Source organism: Xyrauchen texanus, chromosome 47 (genome assembly GCF_025860055.1).
Source record: "Xyrauchen texanus isolate HMW12.3.18 chromosome 47, RBS_HiC_50CHRs, whole genome shotgun sequence".
In the NCBI taxonomy this organism is placed as follows: domain Eukaryota; kingdom Metazoa; phylum Chordata; class Actinopteri; order Cypriniformes; family Catostomidae; genus Xyrauchen; species Xyrauchen texanus.
Genome location: NC_068322.1, coordinates 9,427,187 through 9,451,868, shown reverse-complemented (window position 1 = coordinate 9,451,868; position 24,682 = coordinate 9,427,187). Strand labels below are relative to the sequence as shown.

At 40.2% G+C, this 24,682-nt stretch overlaps 1 protein-coding gene and 1 long non-coding RNA gene across 2 annotated transcripts; both read right to left on the bottom strand.

Annotated features, from left to right (window-relative positions):
• Positions 1-1,006: 1,006 nt before the first annotated feature.
• LOC127638900 (uncharacterized) lies at positions 1,007-1,612 on the bottom strand. Its single transcript, XR_007969905.1, has 3 exons — positions 1,568-1,612; positions 1,408-1,470; positions 1,007-1,058 (listed from the first exon to the last, which is right to left on the bottom strand). It is a non-coding gene; the product is annotated as an uncharacterized LOC127638900 (long non-coding RNA).
• A 1,004-nt stretch (positions 1,613-2,616) lies between these two features.
• LOC127638849 (scavenger receptor cysteine-rich type 1 protein M130-like) lies at positions 2,617-7,059 on the bottom strand. Its single transcript, XM_052120588.1, has 11 exons — positions 6,931-7,059; positions 6,124-6,432; positions 5,625-5,813; positions 5,502-5,543; positions 5,044-5,358; positions 4,622-4,945; positions 4,210-4,527; positions 3,662-3,964; positions 3,420-3,491; positions 2,955-3,269; positions 2,617-2,849 (listed from the first exon to the last, which is right to left on the bottom strand). The coding sequence occupies exons 1-11, from the start codon at positions 6,986-6,988 to the stop codon at positions 2,617-2,619; spliced, it is 2,478 nt and encodes an 825-aa protein (XP_051976548.1). The 5' UTR covers positions 6,989-7,059.
• Between the last annotated feature and the right edge of the window lie 17,623 nt (positions 7,060-24,682).

Here is a 24,682-nt window from a genome sequence, read left to right as displayed (position 1 = left end):
TATTATAATTTCATTCAATTGCAGTTCGAAGTAATGGTGTCTGTCAGTAAAGAAAAGACGAGCATGTTCTTAATTTGACCACACGAGGGGGAAGTCGAGTCGCACTTTCTTTACGTTAATTTAATCGCGTGTACATGTATGCTTTGTTTATCTATGCACTTGGATATTTATTCACTCCACTGAGGCTTCACAAACTACGTAACCTTTATTTAAACTGTGTATGTTGGGAAAAGAAGTGGTTTGGCGTAATTAAACAGATGACACGTTGTTTTCTGAATGTAAATGCCAAGAGATAGGCCTACATCATAATTAAATCTACACAATCTTCTCGCAAAAACAATAAGATAGGCCTAATAGTAAGCTGTTTATCAATTTAATGACATATAAAGTTAGACTATTACAGTATGTAACTTGTATTTACACTACATTTAAACTAGGATTAATTCAAATTAGCTGTGAGGATCCTTCTGGGGATTTTGTTTGTCTGGGGCCACTTATTCCATGAAAACTGTAACAGAAACGAGCAGCACTGCACAGAGACAGCACCATGGACAGCGTCCGGTACAATTCAGCACCAAAGTCCCGTTGAATCACGGACGTGCTGCTGGAATCCTGCTAGGGTTTAATATTAATGAACCTCACATCCACTGCAAGGTTACCAAGCAAAAACATTCGCACAATAAATATTCAGGAGCCAAGTTTTCACCATTGGAAGGTTACCAAGGCTTCACAGCATGACCTAAATAATACTAAAGAGCTAAACTTTTGCCATTGTTATTAAGATTTCTGTCACGTTTTCATCACTTTTTCACTACCTCTGTGACAAAAATGACTCATGAAATGTTTTATCATAATGGTTTATTAAAGGTGGTATATATATATATATATATATATATATATAAGCACAAAAAAGCACTTGCACTTACATTTTGAAGCTTAAACTCAGCCCAGTACAAAAGAAAAGAAAACAAAAGAAACTGCAGTAATTGTGCTCAGTTCACCCCCCTCTCTTTCACTCTCTCGCTCTCTCCATCTTTATTCAGCTCCTCTTCTTCATTCTATGTTATTTAGAAACAAAAGCAAATTAATCTCTGCATGAATAACATTAGTATTCTACACTCAAAAAACTAATTTTAAGATGTCATAACAATTTCATAACATAATTCCATCAAATTGAATTGAGTGATGTTTAACAAAAAAAAAAATCTGAATTTTGTCAAACATTCAAACATTTAATTTGATGGATATTTGTTATGAAATTGAAAATTGTCAATCTTAGTGTAAGTCTTCATGGATATGCAGTGTTTGGAGTAAATGAAAAACTAAAATAAACAAAAGCATTTTTTGGTTATTTAGCTGCCAGGGGAAATAATGAGGAGATACTGTATGTCTGATTTAAAGACTCACCCGTAACAACTCCTTCACTTTATCCACATGACATGATATCATCATATGTCTCCAGCGGTTCATCTAAACAAGGTTTTACAGCAGATGCAGTGATGTAAATATGTAATATATATTTGATCAAACAATAAAACATTAAAAGTGTAAAAGAAAAAATAAACACCTGCTCTTATGTTGGAGGCATCATCATAGGACTCGTTTGTGTTATCTACAAAAAAAAAAAAAAAAAAAATACAGAGATACCATCACACTCTAAACAAACACTAAGGTGTATTTACTGTCTTAATGCACTAGATTTCATTATGGAATATTTCAATGCAATTCACAGTAATTGTAATTCTCACAGTCAAGTCCATCAGTAATGACATCAAATTCCTCTAGTGCAGCATCTTTGTCCATTTTGTCTGCATCAATAAATAAAGTATAGACAAACTGATAAACGTTGACATGGATGCAGACATAGACATGAGACAAAACAAAAAAAAACAGCTAGATATAGATACAGTACGCACGCACGCACACACACACATACACTTCAAATCTCCTCTAACAGTAACACCTGTTTAGTTACTCACTCTGTGGTTTTCACTGCTGACTTATGTGGTTAAAAGTAGGAGGCCTAACAGGATTAACATAGTTAAATTTCAACTGTCTAAAAGACTTCTTCCTGTGGAAGTGTTATTAAGTACTTCAGCATGATATAAGCCAATGCTGACAAAAACTCTGAAATATAAATTCAGCATTCTTTGACTATTCGCTCCTTTTAAAGTGTTTTCATTATTTTTACACTGAAAGGGGAAAAAGCATAACAATGCAAGCTTTTGGTGAAGGATTTTTTTTCCTCACCCAAAGTGATAGTATTTCTTCAGAAGACATGGATTAAACCACTTTATACATATGGATTAATTTTATGCTGCCTGCTTGGAACATTTTATGTCCTGTTTGGATCTTAAACGTTTTAGAACCCATTGACTTGCATTCCTGGATTTAAAAAACATGAATTAGTTGACAAACCCATGTGAGTAATGTGATTGTCTCTGTTTGTGAAGAGTCTGTGATCAATCTCCTCATAAACTGCTTCAGTCAGAGTCCTGCGTTTACTGTTCAAGAGTGCTGTGTGTGTAGAAACACAAACCTGCTCTCAGTTCACAACACATGACAATATTACATTATAAGTCACAATCTAGTTTTAAAAAGATTTTCAACTGTATCTCACATACCTCTTCTCATCACTCTGTTCTGCTGAATCAGTACAATGAGTGGCAGTAAGATCAGTAAGAGCACAGATACCAGAACAAACACAACCACTGGAGGGATGGAGAGAGTATCTGATGGAGGAATTTGTGGAGGAGGGATCGATGTTGATCGCACTGGTCCCCTTTCTGTCTGTGAAACTGGAGGAAAAGTTGATGTTCTTTGGGCAGTAGTAGTGGACACAGACAAATCTGTCAATGTAAAAACAAACACATTATTGTTTGAAATCATTGCCATCTATTCCAAGTATTTCAAATGAATGCAGTTCTGGTTTCAACACAGCATAATAATCTCACCTGCACAGGTGAGTCCAGCGTCTTTTTTAAGTGAGCAGTCAGTGTGGTTATTTAGGGAGAGAGGACAGTCCCACAGGTGAATCTCATTCCCTCTGCACTCGACTCTGTTTAGCCACACAACACCTTCACCAGCACCAAAGGCTGCATTCCCATCAGCACTCAGTGCTGCTCCACAACCCAGCTGCCTGCAGACCACCTGAGCATCCCTGATATCCCACTGATCATCACAAACTGAACCCCACACAGCGTTATGATACACCTCCAGCCTCCCAGAGCACCGGCCCTTCCCTCCACTCAGTCTCAGAGGAACATGCTCTGAATCACATAAAGTAACCAACACTTACTTGCTTTATCACTTCTTGGGAAGGTTTAACCATCAAATGAAATGAAATGACAAGCACATGGAAATAAATATTTTATTGCTCTCATTAATACACAATGCAACCTACTTTGAAATAAACTTACTTGAACACTGTCTCTGGAGAGGAGACGTAGAACATGTCAGATGACTCTGTGGAGAATCATTACTTTCTTCCTCTGAGATTTTGAAATGGAAAAACCTCTATGTTAGATATAACCTTCATGAAAACTTAACAAATAATGTGCTATACTTATTATTCCTTGATTTAATGTACAAAAATCTGGTTTTGTAGAAACAGCAACATTGAAAATAACTTAATTATGAAATCATTAAAATAGAGTCTTACCAAAGCAAGTGATATTGGCCACCTCATCATAATAACAGTTGTTCTTGCCCCATGGTAAAGAAAGGCACTGCCACAGTGTCATGTCATGCTTTCGACATTTAAGATGATCCAACCAATTAGGAGCAGATGTCAGCTCCACTGAATATGTGGGTTCACTGCCAGATCTTCCACAGTTCAGCTCTTGACAGATCAGACTCGCTGTGTCTTTGTCCATCTGATTTAAGCATACATTACCCCACGATCCATTGTAGAAAACTTCCACATTCCCTTTACAACCATCAGTCAACCTAAGCTCTTTGAACTCTAGATGAAAGAGGCTTAAATTAATTCAGCTATGTTTACTTTTAAGACCATTTATAAATCAGGTAAATACTACTGTTACTCAAAGCCCCGACATTAATGTTATTGAAAATATGTTGTTCAGACACTGAAAGTGACTGCTGGACAATTATATGCACTGGTTATAAAAATTTGTGAGAAATGTATTCTTTATATGTATACTATAAATTCAAAATAAACATTCTTTTTACTTTTTTGGACCACATTACCTGAACACACGACTCCTACATCCTCCTTGTGTTGACAGTCATGTTTTCCCCAGACCTGAGAAGAGCAGTTCCACAGGGATGACTCATTCCCCTCACAGTTCACCTCATCCAGCCATATGGGTCCAGAACCAGGACCAAACCAGGCTGGTACCAGCAGGTTACTGAGGGCCACTCCACACTGCAGCTGTCTGCACACCACATGGGCATCTTTAATATCCCAGGAGTCATCACACACTGTCCCCCATGAGCCATTGTGAAAAACCTCCAGCCTCCCTGCACAATCTCCTCCAGAACCCACCAGCCTGACGGACCCAGGACCTGAGTTCAGATATACATATAGAAAGAAATGCATGTTAATTCACATTCATTTATTATCAGTGAATAAAAATAGCCCAGATATCGTTGTTCTGACCAAGGCAGGTGATTGACAGCTGTTGTGTAGAGCTGCAGTTGAGAGTTTGTGGAGAGCTACAGTTCCCCAGATGAGCTTCACTCCCAGAACACTGGAAGCCCATCACACACTCATGACTCTGTTCAGGACTGAATGAAGAGGAGCTGTAGAAGTTCAGCACAGAGCCACAGCCCAGCTGTCTGCAGACCACAGAGGATTCAGTGAGACTCCAGGAATCCAGCAGAACTCTTCTCCAGACCTGATGGATGTAAACTTCCACTTCCCCCTCACACTCTCTGTCTCCAGGCAATCGCACTCGCCCATCATGAAGAGCCAGAGAGGAATCTGAAGAGAAGATTTGATATTGTTATAATTAAGTAATGTGGTCCGAACACAGAAAAAGTTTTCACCCCTATAAATTTTGTAATTTTCAAAAGGTTTACCAGAGCAGATGACTCCAACATCTTTACTATGAGAATGTTCAGCTCGACTCCATGAAGAGATGGGACATTGTGAGAGTTGTGTTTCATTCCCCTGACAATCAAACACATCAGCCCAGATTTCACCACTTCCCTCTCCAAACCAGTCCGATCCCACAACAGACACAGCAATCCCACAATTCAGATGTCTACAGAGGACACTGGCAGCCTTCATATCCCAGCATGTATCACACACTGTTCCCCATTCCCTGAGATACTGAAGCTCCACTCGACCAGAACAAGAGTCTGAACCATTTACCAGTTTAAGCTTTAAGTAACCTGGACAAAGAACAGGACGAAGAATAATGGAATTGTGTAAGGTTAACAGCAAAAATCATCATAATCATAAAGCACTTGAAAAAGAAAGTTACATTCAGGATGTGTGCAATATATGTAAAAAGAGGTTATATATGTTACTTAACCAGAGCATATCAGTCCCACATCGTTGTCATGGGAACAGATGTCTGTATGTGACAAAGATGTTGGACAGAATACAAAGTATGATTCACTTCCTCTACACTTAATCTCTTTTGTCCACATCTGACCCTCTCCTTTGCCAAAAGCAGCTGCTCCCAGCACCTGTACAGGAGCCCCACAACCCAGCTCTCTACACACAACCTCTGCATCCTGCTGGTCAAAGCCAGCATCACACACTGAAACCCATGTCTTCACTTGCTGTATTTCTAATCTCCCAGAACACAGGTGGGATCCATTGACAAGTCTGGGGAGGCGATCTAAATTGTAACAAAAACTGTGTTGGTAAGGATATATGAACAATCAATTTAATTATTAGAACATTTCCACTTCTATCATTATATGTGGTTACAAAATTCATGGTCATCATATGATTTTAAACAAAACAATTAAGTATGTTAAGCAGACAAAATTCACCAAACTATTGGTCACCATCATGGTAACCATAAGACTGGAACAATTTAGCCGGACCAATAAGATTGCTTTTCATAACCTGTTGTGGAACTTCATCTGGAAGTATGAGAGTTTGATGTAAAAATGTTGCAATATATTGGATTCGGACTTGCTTACCTGTGCAGATGACTCCAGAATCTTCATTATGACCACAATTATTATTATTCCATTTACTTGATTTACACTTCACCAGTGTAGACTCTGATCCATTGCACGCCACTTCATCCAACCAGACTGGTCCTGATCCATGTCCAAAATGTGCTATGCCAACTGCACGTAATGCCTTCCCACAGCCCAGCTCTCTACACACCACTTCAGCATCATCTTTACTCCAGCCATCATCACACACTGTTCCCCATTGGCCATTATGAAGAACCTCCACTCTTCCTTTACAGGGACTGTTACCTCCAACCAACCTCACGCTGCCTATACACACACAGTGAGTGACAATTATTCTCACAAAACCTACTGAAATAAAACCAGGAATGTCTACACAGTACATGAAATAAATGCATTTAATTACTACAATGTCATACTAATAGAAATGGGTAGTTAACAGCTGGATTTTAAGTTAATATTTAAATATTTTATACATTTTAGGTGTCTTGGTTGCAGTTCACCCAAATGGTCATACGGTGTGACAAATAAATTTATCAAAGTACAAACATTCTACGTAGGCTCTAGTTTAATAGGTGGTCCCAAAATTGCATGTCAAATAATTATATAAGAGTCAGAAATATGTTTTTAATTTATTTAGGTAGTAAAGCAGTTTAATAAAATATAGCATATCAAACAGAACACGGCAGTCAACTACTCAAATGGAATCAAATTTAAAGTATTGACAGCACACAGGAACTATACTAATGTCACATATTTTGAAATGAAATAAATTTTGACACTTAACTGTACACTATGTGCACTTACCAGAAGTGGTGACTGTGACCAATGTGGACATTAAAAGAACAGTTACAGAGCTATACATGTCCCACTGCTCTTCACACACTGTTTGATAAACTCAGCGCTTACTTCTCTGAGTCCCTCTTAAAGTGTGAAGGAAAGAAGATTTCTCATTCCCTTAAAGAGTCAAAGAGAGATGGGGTGGGGTTTTGGCTTCTGACAACTGCCAATCACACTTCTTGATACCTTTTAAGAGTTACCAGAGATTTTCAGTGACAAATCAGACAAAGTATTTTTCATTTTTACCATATATATTCAAGAGAACTTCAGTGCTGATGAACAAGACTCCTCCTCCAACGTAAAGAGACACTTGACTGAAGAGAGCCACACAAAATGCTGACAAAGTCACCCAGCTGTTGTGTGAATGATTGTAGAGATTGGCAACACTTCAGTGTACATACAGTGCGAAAAAGTCTGTCACCTGCACAGAAGAGATTCAAGAACTGATACCTAACTGCTGACAACTAACTCTGATAACAACTTTGGCTTTGAGTTCACATAAATACAATATTGAGACAAGATTGTCAATGTAACGATAATAATTTACACAAAAGAAACAAAAAAATATTTACAAAAACAGTACCTGCTACTTGTTGTCAGTAATATGCTAAGAAAAAGAAATAAAAAAATATATATATTTTAATGTTACTATATCTCACTACACAAACAATTAGAATCAAGATAAATGAACAGGAAGTTTACCTTCATGTACATTCTTGTTATTAAAAAATAACCTTTGATTGAACATTTAAAGAAATTCTAAACCTCAGCAGAGTGAAAAATATCATTAATTTTAAATATAGACCAAATAATGGTGGACCACCTAATGCAAACGAGCCAATTTTTTTATAAATCATGTTGGTAACAATTTATAATAATGGTCCATCATTAATAGGTAATTATGCAGGAATTAATGCAGGACAAATGCGTAGTACTACATTAACACTTTAGTTACTGCTATTAACCAATATGGAAACATGATTAATTAATCAGTAAGTAATAATGAACTGATGACTGAGGTAGTTCAATGTTAGGTAGTCAACAATAACTGAATTTTATTTGTCTCATTGAGAACTATTAACTAACAATGGCTAATTTATAATAGCTATTAATTAATTACTAATCAAAACATTAACATATGCCTAAAAATTTGAATGATTATGTTTTATTGTGAACAAGATCTTGAAATGCATCTTCAGAAAAGAAATCACCTCTTGGGTGTTCTTTGTGGAAATCAATTTATGAACGTAACTGCTCTTTAAATCAAGGCTACAGTGTCTGCTAGAGTGTCATAGTTAATCTATGTCATATGTTATATATATGTGCCCAACCTGTGTATTCCTTGGGATATCTCTTCTGTTCATTACATATTATTAACTTTGGCAGGTTTGATATTGCTGGAGGTCTTTTTTAAATAATTTTGGTAACCCATAAGTAATGTGTCAAGTATTACCACATAAATATGAAGGTAACGCATTATCAGTTAATGAGATCTTACGGTTTCCTTCCTTGGGAGTTAAAGGTTATCTGGACCATTATTCTAAAGTGAAAACACATTGTAAACCATTAATAGTAACTGAGGTGTTACTTGTCAGTTAGTAATGAATACTCAAGTGTTTTTTTCCTATATTTTATTCATTTTTATCAAACAGTTAACAAACATTCACAGATATAAAAAATAAACTCTGTCAATAAATTTTGAATCATTGAAATAATTGAACATAATTGCATACTTAACTAAACACAATATCTTTTCGCAAACCTTTAACAGGATAATGCTTTTAATGGCTGGTGCTCACAGTTACATGTTTTAAAAGTCGTATCTCTGAGGAGTGGTGGTGGCATAGTGGGCTAATGATTCCACATGTGTACTTCACCCTAGACCAGGGGTGAGGAACATCAGGCCTCAGGGCCGTACAAGGTCCGTGAGGCCATTTCAAAAATAATTTGAAAACAAAGAATGGCATTGATTCAGTTAACCTGAAAAAAAAAAAAAAATCCTTTCATATAACGTTTTAAAATTAAACAACACCAGTGGCGAATGCTCAGGGCCAGCAAAGCCTTCTCTGCTGGTCTAACATGACAAATAATTACATATTTTTCATCCTTTCATTCTCAGTCACCTTTTTGCCTATGTATTTTTAATCGCTTTCCACTCTTAATTAATCTACAAACATGTAAAGAAAAAAACTAAAAGTTTATCCAGCCAGAATTGATTCCTTGATGCATACACACAAAGTATGCCAACTGTTTCACAAATCACATGCCTGAAGCAGCACATGAGTCTGAGCTCAACAGTGCAATTGAATGAGTAACTAAAGTCAGATTGTCCGATTCATCAGCCAATCAGATTGATTTATTTGTTCTTGGTGGGTGTGATCTTTAGTATATTTCCTGGTCGAAGCCTTCTAGCTGGCTTTGAGTGACACAATCATGCTTTAAGTGATGTATGTAATTTGAAAGCAAAGAGTGTGATATCGTCATCACTGCCGCAATCGCCATTGAGAAAGAGATCCTTATGGATTTAAAAACACAAGCTGATTAAATAAACAGGAAAGCAGGACTGATTTTCACCTCAAGTAAATTGGTAAGTGTTTTTTGCATTGTTATAGCAACATCAGGAGTTTTCTAAGTGTAAATTAGGCTGCTTGAGCATTCATTGTCAGATCAAAAGGAGTGCTGCGTTCCATTCAACTCGGAAAGTCAGATTTGACAATTTCCTACTAGTAAAAGTGCAATGGAAAGTATCTTGAAGTCAGAATTACAACTTGTAGGCTTGTGCAGAAATTCTCAACTCCGATTTCACCGAGATGCAGGGGCATGATGTTACACAAACATCTCGACACTCAGGGAGATATACAAAGTAAATTATAAACATTCATTTTATTAAGTAACATCGATAAATGAATTTGTTTCAACATCACATGATATTAAAGCTTGTTTAACAAACGCCTGCAGAAACAGGTGTATAAAACATTATTATCTCTTTTGATAGTCGCACAAATGCTAGTGCTGCAGCCTTGTTTATCAGTTGGGTTGCTAGGAGAAATCTCTAATGAGATACAATCCCCTGCTAAGCTAACGGCAGCGTTGCAGTTTTGTTTCCATAAACATCATCTTCCGAATATCGGGGAATGGAATGCCATTATAGTCAGAGATATCAAGTAGGAATATCCCACATCCAACTTAATGTGGCACACGCAGCATAACCGTGTACCCTGATGAGCAAAATTTAGAATGCAAATTTTATTAGATTGATTTTGCCAGGTATTATAGACCTCCTTGGTAGAATCATATAAAAAATAATGATTTTTGAATGTCTGTTTGGGAGACGTTCATTTCACAAAACAGTCATGCTGCAGTTAAAATTAGGCTTGCTTGAGCATTACGTGCCATTTCAAGTTCTGGCTTTTGTGCATTGAAGTGGTTTTAAAATGTCAATTGGTATTATTAGTTAACTTGCATGTATGATGCCCAAAGGCATAGGGTTTCTTACACATTGTGAATCTGTTTTCTTAATGGCATGAATCACACTGAAGGCCTAGACTTTTAATGCACGGCCCGCCACTGAACAACACAAAATATTGTATAATAGACAGATCTTTTAGTGTTTTTGGTGTGAGCATGTAACGGAATGCGTACATTAATTTCAACCAACAATCAGAAATTGCAAGCAATTGCATGGCCCGTGAATAATTTTGTAAATACTCAGCATACAGGTGGAGTGCTGGGAGGATCCATTAAGATACTCAGAATTTTCTTTTTAAATGCACTTCACATAAAATTAAACACTTCTTGTAAGATATAAGAATATATTTTACTAATCTTTCATTGTGAAAATATTTTGTAAAAAAACATAACAAAAAAACATTGTGTATATTCAAGTGTTTTTTCATTAATTAATAATGCGTTACCATGACCCTTGTTCACAATAAAAACATAATCATTCACATTTTAGCCTGATGTTAATGTTTTTATTAGTAATTACATAATTATTTTAAATTAGCCAAAGTTAGTAAATTGTTCTCAATGAGGCAAGTCAAATTCAGTAATTATTGATTAACTAACAGTTAACTACCACAGTCATCAGTTCACTATTACATAATGATTAGTTAATTGTGTTTATATTAGTTAATAGTTCTAATTAAAGTGTTAATACTAATTTGTCCTGCATTAATTCCTGTATAATTACCTATTAATGATGTACATTTACATTTATGCATTTGGCAGACACTTTTATCCAAAGCGACTTACAGAGCCCTTGTTACAGGGACAATCCCCCCAGAGCAACCTGGAGTTAAATGCCTTGCTCAAGGACTCAATCGTGGTGGCTGTGTGGATCGAACCAGTGACCTTCTGATTAACAGTTTAGTGCTTTAGACCACTACACCACCACCATTCGATGTACCATTATTATACATTGTTTTGTAAAATTTTACTAAATGTTTGTACTTAAACAACCTTGAGTAGCAGAATCTCCTTTCAAAAGAATGCACTGTAATTATTTTAACTAACAGCAGAAAGAAATGTTGTTTACTTCATGTCCTACAGAGGGGGCTTCTAGTGGTCAGACAGTGCTTAACAATACAACAATATACAAATGTAAATTATTGTGGCTCCGACTTCAATACAATAATGAACAAGAATTTAATATCATCCATCCATCAACTTAGAGAGCAATTTTCAATATTCATAACTTTATAATTTTATTATGTATTACCCAAAAGCATCCATTCTCTGCACTCAGTGCCATGTTGCATTGTGAATGTACTGCAGAACAAGTTCAAAGTGTAAAGTATAAAGGATACACAAAAGTGTAAGTATTACTAAATCTATTGTAGGCAAAATAGTATATTCATAAATTAAAACAGAATAAAAAGTTAAATCAAAAGGCCATACAAAGAAGAAAAAAAGAAACTGTCAAAAAGCAAAAAACAATGAAAGATTTCAACACTGAATTTAAAATAATACAGTGGATTGCAGTTATAACTTAATAGTATATAAGATCACTTTAACTCCATCCATCTTCAGAAGCTGAAAAAGGATGAGGTTGTGGTTTATTCAGTTCCTCCCTGTTTGCCTGGCTCCTCCCCCACATCATCATCTGTTATTAAAGAACAAATGTATGTAAATGTATACAATGTGCATAATATACAGTCGAAATATTATAGACACAACAACATTTACAATACTTTATTATTAGCAATAGTGACTACATAAATGAATTACAAGAAATGTTTATTGAAAATAAACCAAAAACATTGCGTGTGAGGTAAAAAAAAAAAAAAAGTTTACAATGACCTACCAAACAGAAAGTGTGTCTTCCTTTGAATGTCTTCATAGACATTCTTCACATTATCATACTCCTGAACTCCCTCTGATGCACACGTGCAGTACCGCCGCTCCCTGTAAGCAGACTACACAGTCTGCGTAGGGCACCAACTCCCTAGGGGTCACCATTTTACCCTAGGAGGGCACCAGAAAGTTCACAGGCTGCCCTTAATTACTCGCATGTTATACGTTATTCAAGGACCCGAAAGCAGTTGCAGAACACAGATGATCACTTCAAGCTCATATCACGAGATATTTCTATGTCGGGCATCAATTTGGCCAGCGGCGGCCCTGCACATGTGTCTATTTTTTATTTCATGAACAAAATCTCACACACACACACTTTTTAATACAGTAATGATGACACCATCACTATTTAAAATTCAAATGTTTATATTTGTTGGCAAAGTAATACATTCACAAAACAACAACAATATAATATTAATAATAATAATATTACAAACGAATACAGTTTTTAATTTTGTTATGCTATGGTGGTGTAACGTATGACCTTGTCCTGTTTTACTGTTTCCCTTTTGTCTCCCATTTTGATACTTTCGTCACTCCATAGTTTTCACTTTTGAACCTTCTGTACCTCCATAGTCTTGTTAGCCATTGTGTTCATTGTTCATTGTTCTCACCTGTCCTCGTTAGTTTCCCACTGGTTTCTGTTCATCACCTCATCATGTCATTTTGAGTTCTGGTTGTTCATTGGTCCTGTCTTGTATTTATACCCTGCCCGTTTGTTCAGTCCCTGTCGATCGTTGAATGTTGGTAATGTTTGTTAAGCCTGCTCTGTGTTTCCTTCCGAGTTCCCTGCTTATGTTTGTTTCCCCATCGTGGGTTTTCCTTTGTTTGTCCATTTATTTCAATAAAGTTAAAACTGCGTTTGGATCCACACCTCCTCGTCTGTCTTCACTCCAGCCTCATTCATAACAGAACGATCGACCACACAATGGATCCAGCAGTTTTTCGGGCTAACTACGAACTGCTCTGCCTGAAGCAAGGGGACCGACCGATAGAAGACCACATCCACGACTTTCTTGTTCTGGCAAACGTTTCAGACTTCCCTAATTCCTCGCTTGTGGTCTTCTTCCGAGGCAACCTGAGTGACGGGCTGAAGGAGCGGTTGCCACCGGCAACCCGCGACTGGACGCTCCGCGCGTTCGTTGAGGAGACCCTACAGGCCTGCAGTTCTCCTTTAACAGTGGACATCATCGAGGAGAACCCCGTAGCGCCTCCCACAGTATTGACCCTCCATTCGCCCGTGGTTCGTCCTTTCACGCCTGTCAACGAGCCAGCGCGACCCTCTTCGTCTGCCCGGAGGAGGAGGAGAAGACAGGCTTCCGCCTCCCGGCCCACGCATATCACTGTGAGCGAGCCAGAGCCCACGCATGTCACGGTGAGCGAGCCGGTCGCCTCCAATGTCAGCGAGCCAGGGCCCGTAGCCTCCGATGTCTGCGGGCCAGCGCCCGTAGCCTCCGATGTCAGCGAGCCAGCGCCCGTAGCCTCGACCGTCCCAGAGCCAGCGCCTGTAGCCTCGACCGTCCCAGAGCCAGCGCCTGTAGCCTCGACCGTCCCAGAGCCAGCGCCTGTAGCCTCGACCGTCCCAGAGCCAGCGCCTGTAGCCTCGACCGTCCCAGAGCCAGCGCCTGTAGCCTCGACCGTCCACGAGCCAGCGCCTGTAGCCTCGACCGTCCACGAGCCAGTGCCAGTAGCCAAGACCGTCCAAGAGCCAGTGCCAGTAGCCATGACCGTCCAAGAGCCAGCACCAGAAGCCTCGATCATCCAAGAGCCAGCACCTCTCGAGTCTTCCAGGGCTCCTCCTCCAGAGCTTTCCAGAGCTCCGCCTTCCGAGTTTCCCGAGCTTTCCAGAGCTCCGCCTTCCGAGTTTCCCGAGCTTTCCAGAGCCCCACCTTCCGAGTTTCCCAAGCTTTCCAGAGCTCCGCCTTCCGAGTTTCCCGAGCTTTCCAGAGCTCCGCCTTCCGAGTTTCCCGAGCTTTCCAGAGCTCCGCCATCCGAGTTTCCCGAGCTTTCCAGAGCTCCGCCATCCGAGTCTCCCGAGCTTTCCAGAGCTCCGCCTCCCGAGCCTTCCAGAGCTCTGCCTCCCGAGTCTCTCGAGCCTTCCAGGGCTTCACCTCCCAAGCCTCTCGAGCCTTCCAGGGCTCCGTCTCTCAAGCCTCCCGAGCTTTCCAGAGCTCCGCCCTCCGAGCTTCCCAGAGCTCCGCCTCTCAAGCCTCTCGAGCCTCCCGGGGCTCCGCCTCTCAAGCCTCTCGAGCCTTCCAGGGCTCCGCCTCTCAAGCCTCTCGAGCCTTCCAGGGCTCCGCCTCTAGCTCCAAGCCTCTCAGCCTCTCGAGCCTTCCAGGGCTCCGCCCCTCAAGCCTTCCAGGGCTCCGCTCAGCCTCCAGAGCCCCCCTCGAGCCTTCCAGGGCTCCGCCCCTCCAAGCCTCTCGAGCCTTCCAGGGCTCCGCCCCTCAAGCCTCTCGAGCCTTCCAGGGCTCCGCCCCTCAAGCCTCTCGAGCCTTCCAGGGCACTGCCCCTCAAGCCTCTCGGGCCTTCCAGGGCTCCGCCTCCAGAGCCTCCTATGGCTCCGCCTCTTGAGCCACCCGAGCCTCCGACGGCTCCGCCCTCAGAGCTTCCCGAGCCTCCTACAGCTCTGCCTCCAGAGACTCCGGAGCCTCCCTCGGCTCCGCCTCCTAGGCCTTCCTCGGCTCCGCCTCCCTCTGGCTCTACTCCCCAAGCCTCCTATGGCTCTGTCTCCAGAGCCTCCTATGGCTCTGCTCCCAGAGACTCCAGAACCTTCTAGAGCTCCGCCTCCCGAGCCTCCTACGGCTCCGCCTCTAAAGGCCCCTACGGCGCCACCTTCCTCGGCTCCACCTCCTGAGCCTCCCTCAGCCCCGCCTCCTGAGCCTCCCTCAGCCCCGCCTCCTGAGCCCCCAGAGCCTCCCTCAGCTCCGCCTCCTGAGCTCACAGAGCCTCCTACAGCTCCGCTTCCAGAGCCTCCTATGGCTCCGCTTCCAGAGCATCCTATGGCTCCGCCTCTCGAGCCACTCAAGCCTTCGACGGCTCCGCCTTCAGAGCCTCCCGAGCCTCCTACGGCTCCGCCTCTCGAGCCACTCAAGCCGTCGACGGCTCCACCCTCAGAGCCTCCTACATCTCTGCCCCCAGAGAATCCAGAGCCTTCCTGGTCTCCATTCCTAAAGCCTTCCACGGCGCCGCCTACCTCGGCTCCGCCTCCTGAGCCTCCTTCAGCTCCACCTCCTGAGCCTCCCTCAGCTCCACCTTCTGGGCCTTCTGAGCCATCACCTCCCTCGGCTCCACCTCAGAGGTCCTCCTGGGTTCCACCTCACGCGGCTCCGCCGGCCTCCCTTGTGGCCACTCCATCTCCTAGGCCACCAAAACCGGCCTCTGTCCTGTGGTCACCTCCCAGGTCCCCTGAACCGGCCCTTGGCCCACGACCACCTCCCAGGCCACCAAAGCTGGCCTCTATCCTGTGGCCTCCTCCCAGGCCTCCTGACCCGGTCCCTGTCCTGTGGCCTCCTCCCAGGGCTTCTGACCCAGTCCTGTGGACTCTCCCCAGACCTCCTGACCCAGTCCCAGTCCCGTGGCCTCCTCCCAGGCCTCCTGACCCGGTCCCTGTCCTGTGGCCTCCTCCCAGGGCTTCTGACCCAGTCCCAGTCCCGTGGACTCTCCCCAGACCTCCTGACCCAGTCCCAGTCCCGTGGCCTCTTCCCAGGCCCCCTGACCCAGTCCCTGTCCAGTGGTCTCCTCCTAGGCCTCCTGCATCTACCCGGTGGCCAGCTCCCAGACCATCGAAACCTGTCTCTTTGTGCCCCCGTGGACTGTTTAATTTCCCCTTGTTGCCCCCCTTGGACTTCCTGCCTGCCCTCTGTGCCCCCGGTCTGTCTGTCTGCCCCCGGTGCCATCATGTTGTTTTCTATGGTTTTTGTATTGGGTTTTGTTTTCTCGTTTTTGGATCGGCTGGGATCCGATCCTTAGAGGGGGGGCTATGTAACGTATGACCTTGTCCTGTTTTACTGTTTCCCTTTTGTCTCCCATTTTGATACTTTCGTCACTCCATAGTTTTCACTTTTGAACCTTCTGTACCGCCATAGTCTTGTTAGCCATTGTGTTCATTGTTCATTGTTCTCACCTGTCCTCGTTAGTTTCCCATTGGTTTCTGTTCATCACCTCATCACGTCATTTTGAGTTCTGGTTGTTCATTGGTCCTGTCTTGTATTTATACCCTGCCCGTTTGTTCAGTCCCTGTCGATCGTTGAATGTTGGTAATGTTTGTTAAGCCTGCTCTGTGTTTCCTTCCCGAGTTCCCTGCTTATGTTTGTTTCCCCATCGTGGGTTTTCCTTTGTTTGTCCATTTATTTCAATAAAGTTAAAACTGCGTTTGGATCCGCACCTCCTCGTCTGTCTTCACTCCAGCCTCATTCATAACAGGTGGTGAGTAGGCAATGTCTGATTTTATCAGAGGTGGTACTTGATCTGAAAAGTATAAAGAACTAGACAATCCTTTACCAGTTTGCTGGAACAATGGACAGAGTTCTTTGGCCGGATATTTATTGAATTAACTGAATTAATTATTTTCAATGTACATTTTTGTTAGTGTGCTATTTTTCACAGGTGTAATGTATATATGTTCCCTCCAGAATGGACAGATCTGCACAGATACATTTCAATGAAGTTTTCTCGAATAGAGATACTGGCAGTTTGAAAGTTTTTGACTGTCCATCCTGTTCTCCATGTATGCTCACCATCTCATTAGAGGGTAAAAGTAAATTATACCACTTCAAGAGAAGGTACGAATCTGTTTGTCAAAAAAGCATTAAAAAAAGTCTCTAGTACTGATGACGATGGCTTGTTTAAGGGAGCGTTTGTGGACTACATTAATGATAAGACCATGTAGGTTGCATTGTTCTTTTGTCTTAAAACACTCTGAAATTATTTATTTTACAATAATTAGTCCTTCATATTTTCACAAGTGAAATGGAATGTAATGCTATGAATAGCATGGCCATAGCAAAGTATTCTGAACTGTTTCTGTTAATGAAAGTTTGGTTTACATTTTGTATTTGTTCAAGCTGTTCTTCAACTTGACCTCATTTCCAATATTAAAGCCAATGCATTGAAACTTCATGTCTTGCCATTTGTTATGGCTTGTCACTGCAGTAAATAAAAAAAAAAATAATTTGTGATCATTTGTCTTTTAGCATATTATTTCACACATAATAATGTAGTCACCTATAACATGGCCTGTATTTTTAAATGTCTGCTGTATCACATTGCTTTCCTTTCACTTTGTTCTCCCTTTTGTAGTCAGTAGGAAAAGGAGTGTGTGGATCGAACAAGTGTGCCGCACAAGCCCTCAAAAGTGAAGCCAAAACGTCTCGATCGCCCCCCCGGTGACTGGTCCTAGTATAGGTCATAAACCCCGCCAACTACAGTGAGTCCAACTAAACAATTAAATTACACTACACATGTCTTTTTCCAAAGATACTTTCTGTCATTTACTGTAGTTTCTATCACGTTGATGTAATTTCAAGTGTTTTTTTTCAAAATAAGTTTGTTTTTAGTTAGTTATTTGATGCTATAAAAACGGCGCTGTGACATCATGATTGACAGCTGTGATTGACAGGTTCTCTGAGCTAAGTAGTCACTGAAGCACCAACTGACTTCTTCGGAGGACTGAGGAGATTGGAGCTTTAAATTTTATTTCTAAATTTCTGTAATTAATTATTTCACACCTTCATAAGTCAAAAGTCAAAAGTGCAGGGGCGTGTGCTTGCGATTGATTCAGCGAGAGTGAGGGCGGGGCCTTGATTTCGCAGATTTACTTCCTGCTCACTACTGCGCAGGTCTGGTCCCGAAATCACAACTGCACAGACTCGAGTCCCAAGGTGTCAGCGTCATATCGGGACACTGGCGGCTTCAGTTCTCACCAATGGAAAAGAGCGAGGGTGTGTCGTCCATCTTTTTTTACAGTCTATGGGATCGAATCATTGGACTGCAGCATGAGAGTCAGTAATGAATAAAAAAAAAAGCAAGCTGGATGTGGAGGGCCTTGAGGTGGCTGTCTGTTGATGTGTTGTGTTGCTGAGAAGCCTCAACACGATGAGGGGGGAAATCTTTGCATATCCCATGTTTCTACAAAATGAGTTGAAGCCAAGGAATGTACAGTTCATGTGCACTGACGTAATATGCAGGAACTGGCCATACCTACAGAGGGTTGTTAAGGATTGTCCAGAGCTCTCTCCTCTCCAGGACATGAAGCCATTCCTGTCAGTTATGCATGTGAAGGCCCACTCTTGGAAATGTCAGGTAAGCCTTTTTTCAAAATGTGAAGGTACCAATTTGTTGCATGTGTATTTGTATTTATAATTCTGAAATTAGTGGTTATATCCTCAAACATATGGTTGAGGTTGTTTTTACCTTGTTAAATATTTCATGTACAATATTAAGTGGGGTGGTTGTAATCCAGATTGAGCAAGCACCACCTTGGGTGAAGAGGTGGTCATGAACTGCAATGAGCAGTATACATATATATGACCAATCAACCAAGGTCATATAGTGCAGACATATATAATGCAAAGTAAGCAAATAGAAGTTAGATATACTAAGTAATTTTTGAATAGCATTCATATGAATCATATCTTTTGCTTGAAACTGTATCCATGCCAAGAGGTTTCAGTTTAAGTTGACTTGGCCAATACTTTGACATAATCAGAGTCGGAGCCACAATAATTTAAATTATATAATTTTGTGTGTGTGTGTGTGTGTGTGTGTGTGTGTGTGTGTGTTTATGTGGTTTACAAGGACTGTTTTTTTTTAGGTTACAAACTGGTAATTACGAGGGTATTATGCTATAAATATGGTTTATGAGGACTGTAGAGTATGAGGAGAATCATGGACTCATGGATTCTGAATACAATGAACACACTGTTAAACCTTATCTAAATCACTAGAATAGCGCCGGCGAGTCTGGGGAGTATAATGCACTATTGACAGAGAATCCTCGTGCCTTCTAAAACCCCCTACCCATGTGACTCGCCCCACACCCTCGTGCCTTACCATGTGGAAAAGTAAGGGGAGACTTTGAACGTAAAAATGTGTGTGTCTTTCATTTAAAACCCAGAAGGGCTTATTTTGAAGGAAATATGTTTACCCCAGTATGCTTGTGTATTTCTGTTATATCAAACTAGTTAAGATTGTTTAGTTGTGTAGTTAAACTCTGAGGCCTTATATAAAGGGTCTTAAAATGTATATCCACTTTTAAGTGTACCAAATACACATTTCTTGGTATCAAATTAAACCTTACGACTTGTCCTAGCTGAATATAAATATAAGGTTACATTAAAAGGTATTTTGCTATGTGTTACTGTCTTTTGAGTGATTCAACCCCAAAATCCTGACCCGGTCATAAATCATGCAAATGAAGAGCCTTGGTAGGACAAAGAAACCATCTCGCGCCCAAAACAAAGGAGCCTCATTGGGTCATTTCTCCCAAAGGAGGTGTGACCTCCCTGCCTTAAAAGTCAAGCTCCGGCATTGAATCACTCTCTTCTGCTGAACATTTCAACTCTTACATCTCTTCTGCTGCTCCCATTTCAACTCTCCTCTTCCGTCCTGCTCTCTCACCCGGTTCTCTCTCCCCTCCCTCGGACTCCCCTGAACACTCTCCAACTCTCCGGAAAACTCGTCAACTATTCAACAGTTACTCTTAAGACGCTTCGAATTTTCCGCGAACAACCCACGCTCTGGAAACCCTGACAGAAAGCCCATCTCAAGGACGCAACGAGGACACGACATACACGCTGGATCGGTGGTGGTGTAGTGGTCTAAGCACATAACTGGTAATCATAACTGGTAATCTGGTAATCAGAAGTACACTGGTTCGAAACCCCACAGCCACCACCATTGTGTCCTTGAGCAAGGCACTTAACTCCAGGTTGCAGGATTGTCCCTGTAATAAGTGCACTGTAAGTCGCTTTGGATAAAAGCGTCTGCCAAATGCATAAATGTAAATGTAAAATACACGCAGTCTTGCTCAGCTACACAAAGGTCCATTGTGCAAGTATTATTTCATTGAAATTCAAATGCGTTACAGTGTGTAACTTCCGTGCTGGCTCTGAAAGGTTAACTGTGGAAATAAGTTTGCTATACCTCTAATTCTTTATTTTCCCTTACTGTGTTTACTGTGTTTATTTTATGTTTATTCTATGTTAAATGTTTGTTTGTTAAGTGTAGTGATATATCCTAGTTCCTTGTATTAAACCCAATTATACGCTTGATTGTCTGTGTTTGTTGGTCACAAAACAAAGCCTCTTTAATGTGCGATCTAAAGCTACGAGCTGATATTATCAAAGTAAGTTAACATGCTTTGATTAAGTAAGCTTATACTAAGAATAAACCTTCTGGAGAATTTATCAAGAGTATCGAGTAAAGTGGTTCGGCGGACGAACTGGTTGGTCGCGATACGGGTCAAGTCCATTAAGGTGTTCTGAAAATTAATATAGCCTGTCTTCATATGATGTATATTCCTAATTAAATATAATTCGTTGTGTTTAATTATATATATATATATATCTCTGAAGCAGACTCTTGGACTATATAAGCCCTATTTGGGGCAATTTAGTACGTATTGTTATCTAGTTCAAACCGTATGATTAATCATTGATTTACGATCATTAAAATTAATTGTACATTCCCCAAACCTGAACCAAGATACCCTACAGGACATTTCTAGTGTCCCCATAATTCTCACTTAAAAAACATACCAAATGATGTTTTATTGAAAATATAAAATGCAGAAAGATTTTTATGAGGGTTAGATTTAGGGGTAGCGTTAGGGGATAGAATCTATAGTTTGTACAGTATCATTAAAAATCATTATGTCTGTGGAGAGTCCTCATAATGATAGCTGCACCAACATAAATATGGCACCACCAGAATATGAAGGTGTAATGATGTGATGAATATTAGCATTTGTCTGCCATATTTCAAGAGATCTATATTTACCCTTATGCATTTGGCAGACGCTTTTATCCAAAGTGACTTACAGAGCCCTTATTACAGAGACAAACCCTTCCGGAGCAACCTGGAGTTAAGTGCCTTGCTCAAGGACACAATGGTGGTGGCTGTGGGGATCAAACTGACAATCTTCTGTTTACCAGTTTAGTGCTTTAGCCGACTACGCCACCGCCACTCCCATTTCACACTTGGTTCGATTGCTTGGACTGCACCCCACAGAGTATCCATCTCTTTGGTTTTACCACCAAAACATTACATGAACAAAATGACAATTATGTTTGTCTGCAACAGAGATGTGAAGAATGTGAGCTGCTCCCTGAAGGGATTTATTTGGACACAAGCAGGTATGAGAAATGCATCATACCGTAATATTTGCAATCGGGAGTCTGCAAAGAAGTAAATTATACGTCATCACAAGTGGTTCAAATCATATCAGCGGCAAACCGTACTGGAGTTTGCATGAACATTACCCCAGACCACCTTTTCAAGTGGACTCGGGTGTGGTTCCCGGATGCGCACCTGAGTTTGGAAAACAACATACATATTATCCAAACGAATCTAACTTTGACGTCCATGGCTTTGAAGATTTTACTAATTTTAACAACTTTTCCAGGCCTGGAAATCACAATTTATAAAATTCCCTGATATTTCCAAGTTTTCCATGACATTGGGAACACTGAGTATACAACCAGAGTACACTACATGATGTAGTGTTTCAGACAATGCAATGTGCTCAGCTTGACCTTCCATTTCCAGTTTAACAAATAAACCAGAAACAGCATCTACCACGATTTTCCCGCACGCACGCCTATAAACACGCACCTGCAGCTGTTTGGTTTTCTGTTAGGAATTCTTTGGTTTGAAGCGAGATGTTTAAAAAGACTAATAATAGATGAACATCAGCTGTCATCTACAAATTAAACATGTCAAAAGAATAACACATGAGGGAAACTGACTTTAATATTTCTGAATTGGATTTCATTTACTGAAGCAGTGAATGGAGTCTGTAGTGGGTCAGAACTGTAACACTGATGTGCCCCATAATATAAATTTAAAAGTGACCCATTGATCTTCAGATCTTCAAGAGGTGTTGCTTGTGGATTTCTCTTCATTTCTCACTTTCTCAAGTTTTTGGAATTTCTGCACACATAATTTTGATGTAATTAGACTCAGTAAGACTCACCCTTTTGAGATGTGAGATCATCTCTGTGATAAATCTCCTTATAAGGGTCCTCGGTTTTACGTCTGTGATCAATCATCTCATATTCTGCCTCAATCTGAGTCCTGCGTCTCATGTTAGACACAGCTGAGTGTAGACAAAAAAAACTTTCTGTCAGTTCACAACAGATAAAGAAATGAGAGATAATAAGACAACATTAAGTTACAATGCAGAGGCATTAAAACAAGCATCACTGTTGCACCAACAAATAGGGTGTAGAATATTTCTGTGACATTTAATTCTTCAGTACAAGCTGAAGCACTGTGTCAGAACTGAACTTGTATGTGATTTGTGTATCTCACGTACCTCTTCTCATCACTTTGTACTGATGAATCAGTATGATGAGGGGCAGTAAGAGCAGTAATAGCACAGATCCCAGAACAAACACAACCACTGGAGAGATGGAGAGAGAAGCTGCTGTAGGAGATTGTGGAGGAGTGATCAGTGTTGATTGTGCTGGTCTCCTTTCTGTCTGTGAAACTGGAGGAAAAGATTGCAAGGAACATAAATATTACATTTAAAATTATGAGACTTAAAATTTGCTGACACTATATTCAAAATATAATGTAGGCGAAAAAAGGATTGAAAGCTGTTGTACAGAACCTGAGAATGCCATGTCTATTTAATGAGTTTATTATTATTATTATTATTATTAAAGTGTCACTTTTTTCATTGTTCCTTATAATGACCATATATTTCTAGTTATCTCTATGAATATATATTATAAGTTACTCCTCTAGAATTAATTATATATTTACAGTATGTAACCAACACATTCTCTCAAAACCCCATTCATAATTCATAATCATCTATCAATTTATACTGAAGGACAAAGCATTGTCACATGACAGTAAAATGCCTTCTGGCATGTTGCACATTGACATTTCAGGAAATTCATCTGGTGAACAAATTTTTCAAATATTAATAAAAATGGTTCACTACTTAGGCTATACTGTTTAAGAAATAATAAGAGTAAAATATTAAAAATAGTAAAATATTATGCCAAACTAAGTATATATATATATATATATATATATATATATATATATATATATATATATATATATTCTGCCTTCACTTTGTTGCATTTATAGGATGGTTACACAGGTGTCACCACATTGACTTTTTTTTTTACTTTAAGTCCCAAGAAATATTTAAATAAATTTGAATTCAGAAACTTTAAAAATGTCGATCATAGTAGAGGTGTAACTGGAATAACTTGGAACTTTCCAATACTGTATTTGTTGTCAGATTAATTTACATTTTCACTGTAAACATGAAGTAAACAAGCACACTTCTTGGTCATTAATAACTGGACAGTTCTGAAAAGTATTTCAATATCTGGGATTTTGACTAATTGCACAATACACAAAACCATTTTTATAAATTTAGACACAAATAGTTAATCTGTCTTTAATAGTACAGAAAAATAAAAAATACAAGTCACTGTATGTTAAGCTTTGTGATAGGTATTTTAACATTACAGTTTTAAGTTGGCAAAACAGTTACAATTCATTGCATCTATGTAGGCTATTTTATATGACCAAATGTGATGTTTACAAATGAAAGTCAGATTAATGATACACAGAGGTATTGTTCATCTTACCTGAACAGATGACTCCAGCATCATGAATATGAAAACACTCCAGTGCATCCCATCCATTTGATTTACAGCTCGTCAGAGTAGATTCTGATCCAGTACAACTCACGTTACCCATGGAAATTGGTCCTGATCCTGGTCCAAAGGTAGCGTCTCTTGGTGCTTGTAAAGCCTCGCCACAGTCCAGCTGTTTACACACCACTGCAGCATCAGTTGTGTCCCAGTTATAACTGCACACTGTTCCCCACTGTCCATTATGTAAAACCTCCACTCTTCCACTACAAGAACTGTTGCCATCCACCAACCGAACACTCCCAGTGTCTGGACAATGTGCATAAGAAGCATCAGTAGAACATTCTATCGAATGTGTAATATTGCAAGATTAAATGAAAATATTATATTTACACAAGGCACAGAGGTTAGTCCAAAATTTTTTACAATTACTGTTTACACACCTTAGTCCTTAAGGGGATAGTTCACCCCAAAATGAAAATTCAGTCATTGTTTACTCACCACTGTGTTGTTATAAC